The sequence below is a fragment of the Solanum lycopersicum genome, chromosome 5 (genome assembly GCF_036512215.1).
Source record: "Solanum lycopersicum chromosome 5, SLM_r2.1".
NCBI classification, from domain to species: Eukaryota; Viridiplantae; Streptophyta; class Magnoliopsida; order Solanales; family Solanaceae; genus Solanum; species Solanum lycopersicum.
In genome coordinates, this window is record NC_090804.1 from 68,693,290 (window position 1) to 68,709,010 (window position 15,721).

The 15,721-nt window shown below is 31.8% G+C and overlaps 3 protein-coding genes across 3 annotated transcripts; 2 read left to right on the forward strand and 1 right to left on the reverse strand.

Moving 5' to 3' along the window:
* Positions 1-5,006: 5,006 nt before the first annotated feature.
* On the reverse strand, positions 5,007-7,115 carry LOC101253380 (chlorophyll a-b binding protein 6A, chloroplastic). Its single transcript, XM_004239625.5, has 4 exons — positions 6,797-7,115; positions 6,407-6,509; positions 5,356-5,644; positions 5,007-5,264 (listed from the first exon to the last, which is right to left on the reverse strand). Exons 1-4 carry the CDS (start codon positions 6,988-6,990, stop codon positions 5,110-5,112), a joined length of 741 nt encoding a protein of 246 aa, XP_004239673.1. The 5' UTR covers positions 6,991-7,115; the 3' UTR covers positions 5,007-5,109.
* A 1,221-nt stretch (positions 7,116-8,336) lies between these two features.
* On the forward strand, positions 8,337-13,610 carry LOC101253687 (uncharacterized). Its single transcript, XM_004239627.5, has 4 exons — positions 8,337-8,474; positions 9,569-9,754; positions 10,702-10,741; positions 13,206-13,610. Exons 1-4 carry the CDS (start codon positions 8,472-8,474, stop codon positions 13,256-13,258), a joined length of 282 nt encoding a protein of 93 aa, XP_004239675.3. The 5' UTR covers positions 8,337-8,471; the 3' UTR covers positions 13,259-13,610.
* A 755-nt stretch (positions 13,611-14,365) lies between these two features.
* On the forward strand, positions 14,366-15,694 carry CAB6A (chlorophyll a/b binding protein precursor). The gene is made up of 4 exons (NM_001247103.2): positions 14,366-14,623; positions 14,736-14,838; positions 14,926-15,214; positions 15,306-15,694. The coding sequence occupies exons 1-4, from the start codon at positions 14,430-14,432 to the stop codon at positions 15,458-15,460; spliced, it is 741 nt and encodes a 246-aa protein (NP_001234032.2). The 5' UTR covers positions 14,366-14,429; the 3' UTR covers positions 15,461-15,694.
* The last annotated feature ends 27 nt before the right edge of the window (positions 15,695-15,721 follow it).

The window sequence follows — 15,721 nt, forward strand, 5'->3', positions numbered from 1 at the left end:
TTATTATTGACGGTCTCTTAAACTCATCACTAAATCTTTTATGATATATTCCTAAACATTTGAAACATATGATAAAATATTTCTTTTTTATTCAAATATTTTGCGTGTATTCTCAAACTAAACAACCTTTACAATTATGTCCACTTCTATGCATTAAATATAAAATAATTTCCTTTGATTAAATTAAATAAATAAATACCCTCAACACTGATAAAACAAGAAAATTTTTGGTCCAATAATACCATAAAATTAATTTGGTTCTTATAAACTCCCCACATTACATATTAGCTCTGATGTTTTACCTAAAGTTAAATTTGATTAATTTTTAAAATTAATTAAATACTTAAATTTGATTAATTTTTAAAATTAATTAAATACTTTTTAAAGTTATAATTCTTTTATATTAATATACTAAAAAATATATATTCATATATATTAACTAAAACTATATAATTTAATTCTCGAAAAGAGGAATAGGTTAACTAATATGAGATCGAGAAAATAATTACTACTATAATATATACTTAGGTTTTAATTTGTTTATTTTTTTAAAAATGTTGTGTGGTGGAATACATCATTATTAAAATATTGACCAACCATAGGGATGAATCATGATCTAGAAAAGGCTGCAAAAAAATTACACACAGAATAGGAAAATTGAAAGAGAAGGAGAAGAAAAAGAAGTTTAAAAAGTATATATTATTAAAAATGGAAATCTTTTTATCGTATAGTGTGTTGGAAGGAACAAGTGTGGGAATAATATTGTCAGATATATACATATTCAAATTGTTTTTGTAGGACTAGTGCCCCCTAAACCCCCACCACCACTAAATATTTTTTTCTCTATCGTTTAAATTTTTAAATAAAATAATCATACGCTTTAATATAATATCGTATTAACTTTAACATGATATCGTATCGAGTTTATTATAAGTTTTGAAGAATATATGATTGAGTTAGGTGCTCAAGCACGCAAGATTCTGAATATTGGAAAATATATATACATATATATTTATGAAACAAGGATGTTAATAAAATAAATTATTTGAATAATATTTTTTTTTACTTTATGGTGGTCACTGGTCAGCATTCAGCTATAGTAATCAACAAATCAGAGCTTAGTTTAATGGTGCGTGCTGTTATTATTCATGACTTCAGAGTCTTCCAAATGTGCCTCACATAAATTTTCATTTTTTTAAAAAAAATTTAAATAAAAGAGAGAAAGAAATAAAGATTGTTTTTATAGTAAGTAAGAACAATATAAACATAATTATAATAATTATGTTCGAAGGGTACGGAAAGAATGATATATAGATAGGTTTAATACTCTCATCTTGTGAAGATAAGGAATTTATCGTCGATAGACTTTCAAATCGACTAAAACATACCAAAATCACTATGTGTACATACGCATAGATTTTTATTATGTTAATCATTATTTTTTAATATGCGTGTCAATTTAAAAATAATCAAATAATTAGAAACAAAAAAAATAATAACCTTTTAGCTAAGCTTAATCTTCAATTTTCATATTCCTTATTTAAGTTCATGTATCGATAAACTATCGCAGTTAAATCATGTCTTGTCTGACTGCATATTTTCAATATATTTTTGGCATACATATACATATCTTCATACATGTCAAACTCTCTCACTAGGGCATTCATGCATCTCATGTTTACATGTGTATATGCATTATTTCTGTAGCACTTCATTCATTTTGTCAATCACCAAAATCATTTTTACCTTATATTATATTATATATATATATATATATATATATATATATATATATATATATAATTCTATATTGTCATTCTTAATTTAATCTCTTTTAGCTATACGTTCATATGTTCATTTTAATGTTCTCATTTTATCCTCTAAACGTTCACTTCTTAATCGAACAATATTCATATTTTGTGCTTCTTAATAGGTGAAACTTCAAATCTTCTCTAAATATAAATATAATTACTTGTATTAACAATATTATATATAACTTAAACAATATTTATGTTATGGCACAACAATAAATAGCTTTTATGGCGACGAATATGCATATTACTAAATAGTACTAAAACGCTTACTGATACTCATTAATTATTATTTGATCAAATGTTATTAAGAATTTGAAAAATATTTATAAATTATTATATAAGTTACCGTTCAAAATCAATTTTTTATGTGATTCAATAATGAATAATGAATGAGAACAGTAATTAATATTGGCAGGAGAGTCATGTGCCTACCAGAAACTCCTACTATATAGTATTATTCGATTAATTAATTTCTGATAGATTTTTGTGTTTGTTGTATGCATGTGTTATTTACACTTTTTTGACTATTCTACCAACTTGCAACTCCCTCGAAATTAGCTGTGAACAGTCACGCATGATCGTAAGAATTTTGAAATTAGTATCGGGACGATACTCAAATTAGTTGAGCAAGTGATCGGTTATTATATAAAAAAATATTAGATTTAAAATTTCTTACATATTTTTCCCTTAAGTTTATAGTAAGAGGCTTGTCTAGTGCATTTACTCTCTAGTATGATTTGCGGGGCATCATTTTACTGGAGCCGGGGTAGAGCTAGTAGCCACATGCTGGTTCAGTAGAATTTGTTCAAATAATATATTTATTTTTAATACGATTTATGAATTGTATTCAACAAATTTTTTGTATTCAGCAAATAAAAGCTATAGACATTTGATCATGTTACGATTTACGACATAGATATAAGCTGCTGAATTAATTTTTTAAAAGATATTTTCAGGCTTTGAATTAATCTCAATAAAATGATTTATAAATGATTACAAAAATAACACATCTCCAATATGATTTACAAAATCGTATTCAATAAACATGATTGATAATTTATATTAAACTAATAGAGTTATAAATCAAATATAATTTTAAAATACTCTAATAATGCACATTGAAAGAGAGAAGAGATGTGAATGATAGAGTATTATGCTCTTAACACATAAATCGGGCTATCAAACGCGACTTACAAAGTACTCAAATGGATACATTTTTATTTTATAAATTAGGAATATTTTATAACTAATTTTGATTTCTACTATTTTTTTATATTTCTAATTTATCTAGATTGATTTAAGGAAAGTGTTGGACCTATTACGATATAGGGAAGTCAATCATAAAATTGACTTATTAGCTTATCGATATTGGATTGTAATATTAACGGTAGGCGAATCAATTATAATTTTATAATTAACGGTTTATCGATTTCGATCGAGCTTATAATAAAAGACGAAAAGGCTTATTTAGTGCAAATTTTCTCTCCAGTGTGATTTGCGGGACATCATTGTAATAGAGCCAGGGGCAGAGCTAGTAGCCATATGTTGGTTCAGTTGAGTCCGTTAAATTTTGCTTAAATAACATATATATGTCAGTAAATTTATTGACTACGTAAATATATATTTAAGATCAAATTATTATCACTTAAATCGCTTATTACATCGAGATCTTAGTTTCACCTCTAACTAAAGCGACTGAGATTTACCTAATACAGACCGCTTATATGAGAAAAAATAACTATTGGTAAAACCCTGTGTTACGCAAAATTTAATATTAAAAATTAAAAGACCTTTAATAAAATATTTTACGTAATACGAATTTAAATTAATCCGATTAATAAATATATAAAAAGGGGTGCGCCGCTTATACAAGTGAGGTTCCAGTTTCTTTTTTCTTTTGTGTCCCTAAAACTTATGCCCCTATAATTATATCAAGTACATACATTACAGCTACTTCTAAAACCCTAATTATATTCCCTATAATTAATAATTTAATTATTCTGAAGTATTATTGTATTAATAATTAAATAATGGACTAATAGAAACACAAATATGTTTCATTTACTAACAGCTTTTCTGTTGCACTCTTGCACGCCCACACTTTTTGATTTAGTTCCCAATGATTTTTGTCAGCCTTTTTTAAAGTTTACATTAAGCTTTTTTTTTTTTTTGTAAAAAAGAAAAAGAATATAAAAAGAACTTTAAATCATGTACTTTTATAAAAATAATTTTCATTTAGTTATATTTAGTTTTCAATGATGACTCTTTATGGTTTTTACACAATGTAGACCAAAATCAAGAAGTTAGTGTAACAGGTCCATGCATCTAGTTAGGTCACACAAATTAAATTTGTCTTTTAGATTTAAATTCAAAAAGACACCTTCGTAATTGATTGTGAATTCATTCTTATAATAAGCTCAGGTTCGTAATTTTTTTCTTTCATTTTTATATGGATTTATAATCATAGTATAACAGAAACAATTTTTAACGGCAATAAATATATATGTTAACAAAGAGTGATAAAGTTTTTACTGATATTAGTTAATTGTCATTGGATTCAGTGTCACTATAGGCTTTAGGGACATTTACAAAGAGTGTTAAATGCCGCTAAAAATTAGTTATCATTATTAATTAATTGCCGCTAAAGTAATTTCTGTTATAGTGAATGTGTGCTACTTCTACAGAAACTTGCTAGTTAATCCTTTATTTTGTTCGAAAAATGAATCGAAATGGTATTTACCATTTAAATTGAATGAAAATCATTTTTTGCTCCATCAGTAAGTAATTATAACTTAAGTTAAAGCACAAAATTGACTCTCTTTATATAAAAGTAAATCTCAAATTTCACTTGATTCAAAAGAGAGCTATGAAGCAAAAAAAAGTTTAACTAGCTAAAGTGAGAACAAACTATATATAAGCCAACAATAATTTAATATCCTTTGTAATTTGAATTGTAGGACATATTTATACGATTTAATTGAATTTATTACTTTCGATATGCACCATATATATACATGTGTGTTGGGTTCTTTTGCACTCGTAAGCACATATTTTTAAATCTTGCAATGTAATATAAGTATTATACTTTTAAAGTTTTCATAACTCTGATAAAAATTTAATCAAGTTTAAATCTAAAATTCATGTACGAATAAAATGGATATTTAGATAGAGATATCATGCATAGACACAGGATACACAAAGAGTCCATTTCATTACAAGACTATATGAGTACAATATGGGAGAGTTTTACAAGGTGTTTTTTTTGGCTAATATACTATATGATAAATAGTATAATTTAATTAGGGAAAATGCCTTTAGGGATAATAACATCCCCAATGTTGTTGTGCCATGGGTCAGCCAAGTGAGTTGCCAAGTTCTCTAATGGTCCTGTTCCTGGATATGCTGATTGTTGTACACAAAATCCCACAAATGCCAACAATGCAAGACGACCTAATCACAGATAATCGAGATTGATATTGTCAGCATATATAACTTAAATCCGTAAATACAATAAGAGGAAGGAGTGAGTTAGTATTCTAACCATTCTTGATTTCCTTGACTTTGAGTTCTTCAAATTTAGCAGGGTCTTTAGAGTAACCCAATGGGTCAAAAGCCCCACCAGGGTACTTCTTCTTTTCTGAATCTTTTTCCATACTCCTTTGGTGTTCTACAAAGGCTATGGCTAAAAATTCAATAGCCAAAATAGTAGGAAGTGTTCCCCATGGAACAGGCTGGCCCAAATATGTAGCTTGTCCACCAGGAATGGCTGCCCACTCTTGGGCCTTGACCCAATTACCTAAGCCCAATGCCTCTGGTACTATGATCCCTGGCTGCAAAAATTGTTCATAAATAAAAAATAAAATATATGTTAGAAAATTCAAAATAATGTAGACAGAGAAATTGGTTAATGTAATGTAAAAGTCTCTTCTTAAATATGAATAGTTTTCTAGCATTGTTTGTATATCTATTTCAAAATGTGTATATTTGTATATCTTGTTAGAATTGTTTGTAAATCTCTTCGAGGGTATTTTGGGTAACCATTTCTCTACCTCTAAAGGTAGGGATAAGCTATTAAGGTCTGTAAACTATTTTCTCCCGGAGTTCATATTCCACTTGTGAAATCACACAGAGTGGTTGTTGTTGTTGTTTGTACATGTTTTCTAAAATGTGATGTATTATAGAGTGGTGAAATCAAGAAATTTGCTAACAATGTTCAAGATTTAACATATATGTATAAAAGTAATATTTGACCTATGACAAATTTTCGATAAATTTAACACATACACTGTATTAATTTTCTTTCAGTAAAAGAGTTTAACTTCTATATATTTACCGTGTATCGGTTACTAAGGGTTGTCTAGGTGGTATAGTAAGGACATTAGGAAAAGATATAATTGTTCTTATTGGAAGGACATCACTATTATACTATAGAGTAAAGATCTCCCACGTAAAGTGGAATTAGTTAGGAATTTATAAAATAAAAGAAATTACCAGCTACAACATGTTAATATAATAGTATTATTATGTTATAAGTTAAAAAATTTCATAAAATAACAAAGCTAAATAGGAGTATTAGAGAAAAAGAAGCTTACAACAGCAAGCATAGCCCATCTGCAATGAATAAGTTCAGATTCTTTGTATCTTTCCAAATTTTCTGGTACTTCTCCAAAACCAAGTGGATCAAATCCGAAATCTCTGTATTTGTATATAATATATAAAAAATTAAAACTAGAATAAAATTGTATTACAAATTTATTATACAAATATTTCCTAGTTAAAAATATTCACCAATTAGCCATCCTAAAAAAATTATTCAATTTTCGAAACAAGTGTCATTCTTTTTTGATATGTTACCATCACACCTTTCAAAAATTAAGTTATCCAACTTTAATGCCTATCAAACCTACTAATTATAAATCAAATTAATTAACATGTTAGACTATATGTGTCACGTAAAATGAAATAAAGAGATTATTATGTACCCGGGGTCTGAGCCGTCGAGGTAGGATGGACGGGGCTGCCCGGGCATCCAATTGGCCGACATACTGAACCTTGACGTGTCGTTGGTAACTCCGGTGGATACCGGCAACGCGGTGGCGAATTTAGACTTGGAAGAAGAGAGAATAGAGGGGTAAACAGGTGCAATTCCATAACTCATCAATGTGTTAGAAGCCATCTTTTATTTTTTAGGTTAATTTAACAAAAATTTGGAGATGAGTAGAGAATAAAATAGAAAATGAATATGAGAATGGAAAAAAAATGGTGTAAATTGTGGTGAGTATAAGGAAGGAATTTGAGATATAGGCAAAATCTAAATGTAGATTATTATTGGTTAAGGAGAATTGTTTGTGTTTTGTGATTGGTCCATGTGGAAGATGAAGTGGATATTATGATGGTGATTTTGTGGCTTATGTTTATCCTAGTTGGAAAAAAATATAGAAGATTTTAAATAAGAAAAAATATTTTTTGTCATTTCGAGTAAAATTTTTATTAACAACGGAATAAAGATGTGTTTCAGTTATGTTATTACATAGACGTACTTATTACTATTCATCAATATAAGTATAAGATAATTTTTTTTATATCAAAACTAGATAAATAAAAAAGATTGATAACGATATTTTCCTTTAATTTTTACACATTTTGTTAAGTCATATCATAAATTGCTTAAAGGTTTCTTGCAATTTCACTAGTGAAAAATGACATTTCAGAGCATTGGCTGTTTTTTAATTATTGAGAGCATGTTGAATATCATAATTTGTTGAGTTTCCATAATGGTTTGGTGATAGAAAATTGGTATTTTATATGTGGATAATTCTATCTCATATATGAGTTATATTAAAAATTTTTTTATGAAATATTAGATTTTGTATGTTTTGTAGTTCAAACTCCAGTTGTTAGTTTTAATAATGAGCGCATGTGTGAAGTTTCGATCTGATAATGTAAATAAGTACTATACAAAATAATTGTTTGTCGTCATGACTATCAGTTTAATAAGATTTATTCACGAGATAGTATTTTGACATGACATAATTTTAAAAGTGAATGACATAGTTTAAATAAAAAAATATTTTTATTTAATACAAACATCACGTTTAGAGACAAAAAGGACTTAGTAACCGACATAAACTTTAGCGGACTGAAAATAAGCATAGTCAAAAAAGCCCAGATAATCTTTTTAATTGAAAGATCTGTTTATTCTATTGCATCTTGAGATCATGTAACTTTAAAAGTGAACGACAACGTTCAAACAAGGAAAAATTTTCACTAGATACATACGTTATCCAAAGACAAAAGAGGATATAAGTTGAGAGAAACTTTAGTGAGTCGAAAATAACTTTAGTCCAAAGAAACTCGAATAATTCACAAACACTTCCTATCAATTTTTTATATCATAACACTCGAAATCATAATCTTTAAATAAGTAAAAAGCATAAGATACGATATCGAACACCAGATAGGACGTAGTAAAAATTTAGAAACTACAAGTTTCATTTCTCTCATAAATAATAGGGGTCAAATTGATATACTCTCAAACTTAAAGGGCCTATTCTTATTTTGTCACCTGAAAACCGACATTTAGCTTGAAGAAACCGCAAAGCCAAAAATCAATTTTTTGGTCAAGAAGAAGACGAAGAATCACCGACGATAGACACCATGGTTTGTTCTTTGTGTTTTCCTTTGATTGTTTCAACTTATTGTGAATACCCATTTTGCGTTCTTGAATTTTTCTCATCAATTTTGATCTCTCTGTGTTTCAGTGTAGATATATGCCATAATTTTATCTAAATTTACTTCTCATATGTCTAGTTGATTTGGGTATACTTCAGTTCCTCTGTATAATCCTGGAAATGCTTATTTGGGGGTGGAAGTGATGTATGTGTGTGTGTGTTTTAGGTATATGGCATAATTTTATCTCCATTTTGCTTCTCATATATCTATTTGATTTGGGTGTACTTCACTTAGTCTTTATGATTCTGGAAATGCTCATTTGGGGGTGGGGGTGATATGTGTATGTTTCAGTATAGGTGTATGCTATAATTTTATCTCAGTTTTACTTCTCATATGTCTAGTTGATTTGGGTATACTTCATTTCCTCTGTATGATTCTGGAAATGATCACCTGAATGGGTGTCGGGGTGATGTGTGTGTTTCAGTGTAGGTGTGTATGCCATTATTTTATCTCAGTTTTACTTCTTGTATGTCTAGTTGATTTGGGTATACTTCTTTTCTGGGTACAATTTTGGAAATGCTCATCTGGGGTTTGGGTGGAGGGACTTAATTTTCTCCCATGAACTGTTTGTGTAATTGTGTCAATGGATTGGTTTGGTCCAGAACTTGAGATAATGGATGTAAAGCGAAAAAGGATTCATAAGTAGTTGTTAATGGAGTTGAGCTTAGCAAATTTTGAGGAGCTTAGCTAATATATGCCAATATTCACAAAGCCAAACTCTTTTGGAAGTTACACTGTTAGGGCAAATAAAATGTTGACTGTTTGTTTGTATTATCACCAGTCTCAAAACAATGAAAATATGCAAATTAAGATAGATCTAACTTCATAAAACCAAGGAACTACATGCCACGTGGATGATGGATCTAGAAAATAGCATATAAACCTAAAAACTAATGGAACCACTAACGTGTATTTGAACATCAACTGGAAGCATAGGTAACTTCAAAGAGAATGTGATGCTGATGGATTATTTCCATACTGTAAATCGGTTTGTTTCTTTAATTTCTCTTTTCTCTATGCAGGCAATGTATATCCGTGTGAAGCGTAATAAGACCACCTACTTTATTCAATGTGACCCAACTGAGACAGTTCTACAAATGAAGGAGAAATTGTCTAACCTCATAGATCAACCTGCTAATGATCAGCAACTAGTCCTGATGCCTGCTGGAGATGTGTTGGAAGACTCGAAGTCCCTAGCTGATCAGAAGGTAAATCATCCATCTTTATCATCATCATTTTTCATAATATCATATGATCTATTGGTTCAACTAGAAAATATAATATCGTCTATATTTTGGGTAATCAGCTGATTTTGACTCTCTTGTTATCAATTATGTCCATACAGATACAGATTCTACTCCTGTTGCCAATGACCTGTCCAACTTTCCCTTTCGGGTTGTTCTAAAACTGGCAACCACATAATTGAAAATGAATTTTTTCCTTTAAACTTTTCAATACTATTTTTAATATCATATTAACAGCAGTACATAATATTAGAGCTCTTTTAAGGGATCAACCGGTTAATGGGATGGAGAACGGCTGTTTACGTGTGAGGAATAACCTTTCATTTCTTGTTTCCTTTTGGTGCACCCATGAAGTTCTTGTATGTATAAAAATTGGGTTTCTTTTTGGATGACGGTAGTGTCTGGGTCAACTTGCACATGCTTTGATTATTCCATTAGGTACCTGACACTTCTCATCAATATTGATACCATTAACTCAACCCACCAAGACTTAGGCAGATGGAAGTACTTCTGTAGAAGATTGGGGTTGTTCATAGAGGATCATATTATGTTCTTCATCAAGAAAGGATCATACTTTGTCGTTGATTCTACCTTTTGGCGTCATTTTTCCCCACTATTGATAAAATTGTTTACCTTACTAAGAAAAAGGAGCTCTCTTAATTTTACATTTACATTGGAACAGAATAATTGTGTTTTCACACTCAATTTACATCCATTTTGGGTTAATGTTGTATTCCTACTTTGATACCCGTATGACATCTACATTGTGATGGAGAGAGTCACATGAGTCCAAAAATAGAAGTCCATGAGGTTCATGGAGTACTTTTCTCTAGCAGATTATCTTTACTTCTTTATTTAATCCAAGCTCATGGCATTATTTTTTCTTTTTAATGTTTTTGAACACTTTTCAGGTTGAAAATGATGCTGTGGTGGCGCTGACTCTGAGAAAAGGTTCTCATCCCTGTTGCATTTGTCTTTTCCCAGTTTTAGTTGATATTTCTGTAGTTGATTAGCTGATAATTGTGTTTCCTAAGTCAATTTGTTTGTTCTTGACTGCCTCTAATTCATCTCCTCATGCCCCAAATGTACTTTTCTGTTACTTCCAATGAATCGCTGGTGGGCAAGAAATGCTCAAGATGAATAAACCTTTCTTTAGTGCGAATAATCATTGGCTATCTGTGCTTTCGTGGCACTCATTTCTTATTTCGATTAGAAAGACCTTACTCAAGAATCACCCAGAGAAATCCTAGGGAAATCAGCCACAAAAGCTGATAGGTATAGATTTTGGAAGATATACCATAAGAATGTGTTGTAATCCATGGCAATAATGAAGAAACAAAATTAGAACTTAGTTTTGCCTTGAATAATGGACCCAAGATACTTGAAGCTTTCTCTTCTGGGTATGACTAGTGCATTGATCTTCAGTTCCACCTCCGCCTCATGTGGGCATGTAAGTTAAATTAAATGAACGAATAGGTTTAATATGTGGGATGCGACTCAATTCACATGGAAAGGATAGGCTGTGAAGTATTGTAATTCAACAAACACGAGTGGAGGTTGGTGATGTCATGGATGACCTAAAGGAGATCGACATTATTTCAATGGAAATACTAAGTAAGGGGAATCACTGAATCAGCACTATGGAGAAAGGGTTATTAACTGAACAAAACACGAAGAAAAGCCTAGCTCATTTTAAGTGAACTGGAAGGAAGCCTGATAAGCTGGTAGATTGTCCTTGTTACTTTGTGATGGCCAAGTGGAGTAGTCCACTTTCCGTGCTTTCTCATTATCACGAGCTTCCAAGTTGTGATAAATATTTTTGTAGCATCAGTTCAAGTAGATCAATTCTCCTTTTAGACTTCAAGGAGTTTATTGTTGAGTAAGAAACAAATCCTTAGCTAGGTGGGAAGTCATTAAGAGTTTTCATTTTCTTGAGAAGTAGTGCTGTTGTATTCTTCAGCATTAGAAATGCTGTCCACCATCTGAAACATGTTGCAGGAGAGTTAGATTCATATCTAACCTTTACAAAGTACCTAGGAAATCAACCAACTCCTCTACTTCCTCTAATACAGTTTTGTTTACACCAAAAAAATAAGGTTAGTTGATATATTATGGGTTTTGGCGCATTTATTTTAAGTGAATTCTCTGTTTATCACTATCCAAAATGGAAAAAAAAGGAATCAACATAGTGAAAAAAAAAATAAGACCTATCTAAGTGGAAGTAAGGGAGTACTAGCTATTTATATTTCATCACAGGCTTTACTAGGTTCTTTAGGTCTAAGTAAGGAAAACAGTGAGTGGAGTGGAAGATTGGAATAGCTGCATGTATTTTCTGTACTGATGGTAAATGGTAGGGAGTGTGCTTATTTGATTTGGATTAACTGGAATACGGCAAAAATGTAGTTTATTATTAATACTATGAGAACGTAGCAGAGATATTGGGTGAAATGTGTCTTTACAAAGTTTATAATTTGGAAAGTAAAATTAGGAATAGGAAGAAAGGGTGGAAGGGAAAAGACAGAATCAGGTTCTATCTTTCAAGAGGAGGGCATGTGATGCATAACATTGGTTTCCTTCACTACAAGTGCTCCTCTTTCTTTTCCTTGGCAGCCTCTTTGAACAACAAGTGTAGCTTCCTGTTTGTTTTGTTTATTCGCTTTTTCATGTTGTCTCACCTAGTTTGAGGGGAAAAAAAAGACCACATTCCCATAATCCCATTCATCCATATTTCAGAATATCAGCATTATGCATTCTAATGAAGTATTCATTGACTAGACAAGTATAAACCTCCATAGTTTGCTTTAGGACATGATCCTATCTTGGTACCGAAAGTGTCACGACCCAAGCCCATGGCACATATTGTCCGTTTTGACCTACAGGCCTCACGGGATTTCCTTTGGGCTACGTCATCATCGAGCCCAAAAGAGGCCATACCATATGAACTTGTGGTATGTCTTATAAAACTCTTCATTTTCCTCTACCATTTTGACGTGGAACTCGCTGAAGGTAATATGTGCACTCCTTCAGAAGCTTGGCAGCCTAGAAGCCTGCCAATCCTTCTATGTGACTCGTGCTCATCGGTTGCCTTCCATCATGAGCTTCACAGGAACCATTTAAATCTCTATCTAGTCTTGATCCTATCTTGGGACTGTAATCTTTTGAACTTCTAGTGGTGATGCAAGTAGTCATGCAGCCTCACATGTTCAAAATTACAAGAAAACCTGTAGTGCTTTTGATTGTGATGGTGATTTTGAGGTTAAACTTGTTAAGCTTTTTAGTTGTGATCTTCATGTCCCTCCCGAGAGCTTTTCAATTTTTGAAAACTTGCATCTGATTTTATACTAATGTTCTAACTTTTGGCTTTACGATTTTGGTCAATCTTTGCTCATTATAACTGTGTCTTTCCTGCTTTTAGATGACAATGAATTTGAGGAAGTGAATATCGTGAAACCAAATGATGAATTTTAGCAGCCTCACGATTCAGATGGTGGTGCAAATTGGTGACAACGTACATTCTGGCAACATCTAATCCTCAACAAATATCTGTATACTTGTAAACTGGGAATTGATTGACCTGCATCTGGTTCTTCTAAAATACTCAGATAGCCTTGAGTTTCATGCTGTAGGGAAGTTTGTGATATCATTGCGGTTCTGTTTAGCATTATACTGTTCAAGAGAACCACTTCTTATGATTTTTGCAACGATGAGAGCTCTGAGTTACATATACAGACATAATACATCAACTTTTTTTTAGTAGGATTAGACTTTTCATGGATGTATGAGAATTGCTGGCTTAAGTGTGATTTGTCATGTTCCTTTATCTTCTTGGTTGCATGACCACTCCCACCTCCTTTTTCCACCGCGGGTTGTTCAAAATCGAACCAAAATGGTGCTATTGATTTACTAGTATTTGGTAACAATCTGGAATTCTGCATTAACCACTCCTCTTCCCTAAGCATTTTTGGGTAGTATGTAGGGACAGGTTCAAATCATACAAATATTAGTCAGACTCTTAGATCTTGCAATTCACCTTTAACCTAAGGTATCAGGTTTAAACCTCCAGAATATATACTCATTCGGTGTTTATACCAAACTAAAGGATAAAATGATGTGTATCTACATATTCACCTAGTTGCTTGTTTTGGTATAAACACCAAATGTGGTAAGGTTTCTACCCGGCAGATATGTGTATAAATTAGTCGAATCAGTGAATCTCGGGTCCTTGGTGATTAACCCCCCTTACACCTACCAAAAATAGAAGAAACTTAAGATTTAAATAACCTTGTCAATATCTTATACAACATAATCATGTTCTAATCAATGATTTAATGAATTTGATTAATTTAACTTATTATAACCCATTATGGGACCCTAAATATGATATTTTCTCCATCTAGGACAACCTAAGCCACAAAAGCACCATCACATATCCTTCAAAAATATCCACTTCATCTTCCAGGTGGACCAATCACAAAACAGAAACCAGTCTCTATAGCCAATAACAATCTAAATTCAGATTTGCCTATATCTCAAACTCCCTCCTTATACATTCCACAATTACACCAATTTTTTTTCATTCTCATATCCAAACTTTTTTTTGTACATCTTTTAATTACCAAAAAAAAAAGAGGAAGAAGATATGGCTTCTAATACATTGATGAGTTGTGGAATTCCAGCTGTTTGCCCCTCTTTCCTCTCTTCTACCAAGTCCAAATTCGCCGCCGCGATGCCGGTGTCCGTTGGAGCTACCAACTCCATGTCTCGGTTCTCCATGTCAGCTGATTGGATGCCCGGGCAGCCCCGTCCATCTTACCTCGACGGCTCAGCCCCCGGGTAAGTAGTACTACTTCCTTCGTTTCATTTTATGTGATATGATGTATGTATGATCTCATACGATATTTAAGTTGTTAGTATATTAAAGTTGGATAACTTAATATAAATGCAGAGATTTTGGATTTGATCCACTTGGTTTAGGAGAAGTACCTGCAAATTTGGAAAGATACAAAGAATCTGAACTTATTCATTGCAGATGGGCTATGCTTGCTGTTGTAAGCTTCTTTTTCCTTACCATAACATATATACGTTATATATTTTGAACATTCTTAACGAAATTTGTTTCTTCGCAATTTTTGTAGCCCGGAATCATAGTACCAGAGGCATTGGGCTTAGGTAATTGGGTCAAGGCCCAAGAATGGGCAGCCATTCCTGGTGGACAAGCTACATATTTGGGCCAGCCTGTTCCATGGGGAACACTTCCTACTATTTTGGCTATTGAATTTCTAGCCATAGCTTTTGTAGAACACCAAAGGAGTATGGAAAAAGATTCAGAAAAGAAGAAGTACCCTGGTGGGGCTTTTGACCCATTGGGCTACTCTAAAGACCCTGCTAAATTTGAAGAACTCAAAGTCAAGGAAATCAAGAATGGTTAGAATATTAACTCACTCCTTCCTCTTATTATATTTATGGATTTAAGTTATATATGCTGACAATATCAATCTCGATTATTTGTGATTAGGTCGTCTTGCATTGTTGGCATTTGTGGGATTTTGTGTACAACAATCAGCATATCCAGGAACAGGACCATTGGAGAACTTGGCAACTCACTTGGCTGACCCATGGCACAACAACATTGGGGATGTTATTATCCCTAAAGGCATTTTCCCTAATTAAATTGTACTATTTATCATATAGTATATTAGCCAAAAACACCTTGTAAAACTCTCCCATGTACTAATAGATTTCTAATGGAATGGACTTTCTGTGTATCCTTAGTCTAGTAGTTGTTGTTTGGTAAAGAGGTTTAAATATTGGTATAGATGTGGTGTGGTGCTCTAGTAGTTCTCTGGATCTTCTTATATGAAATACTGGCTCCGACACTGAGAGGAACATCTAGTTATTCTCAAATACTTGGATTTTTTTTTTTATATTCGA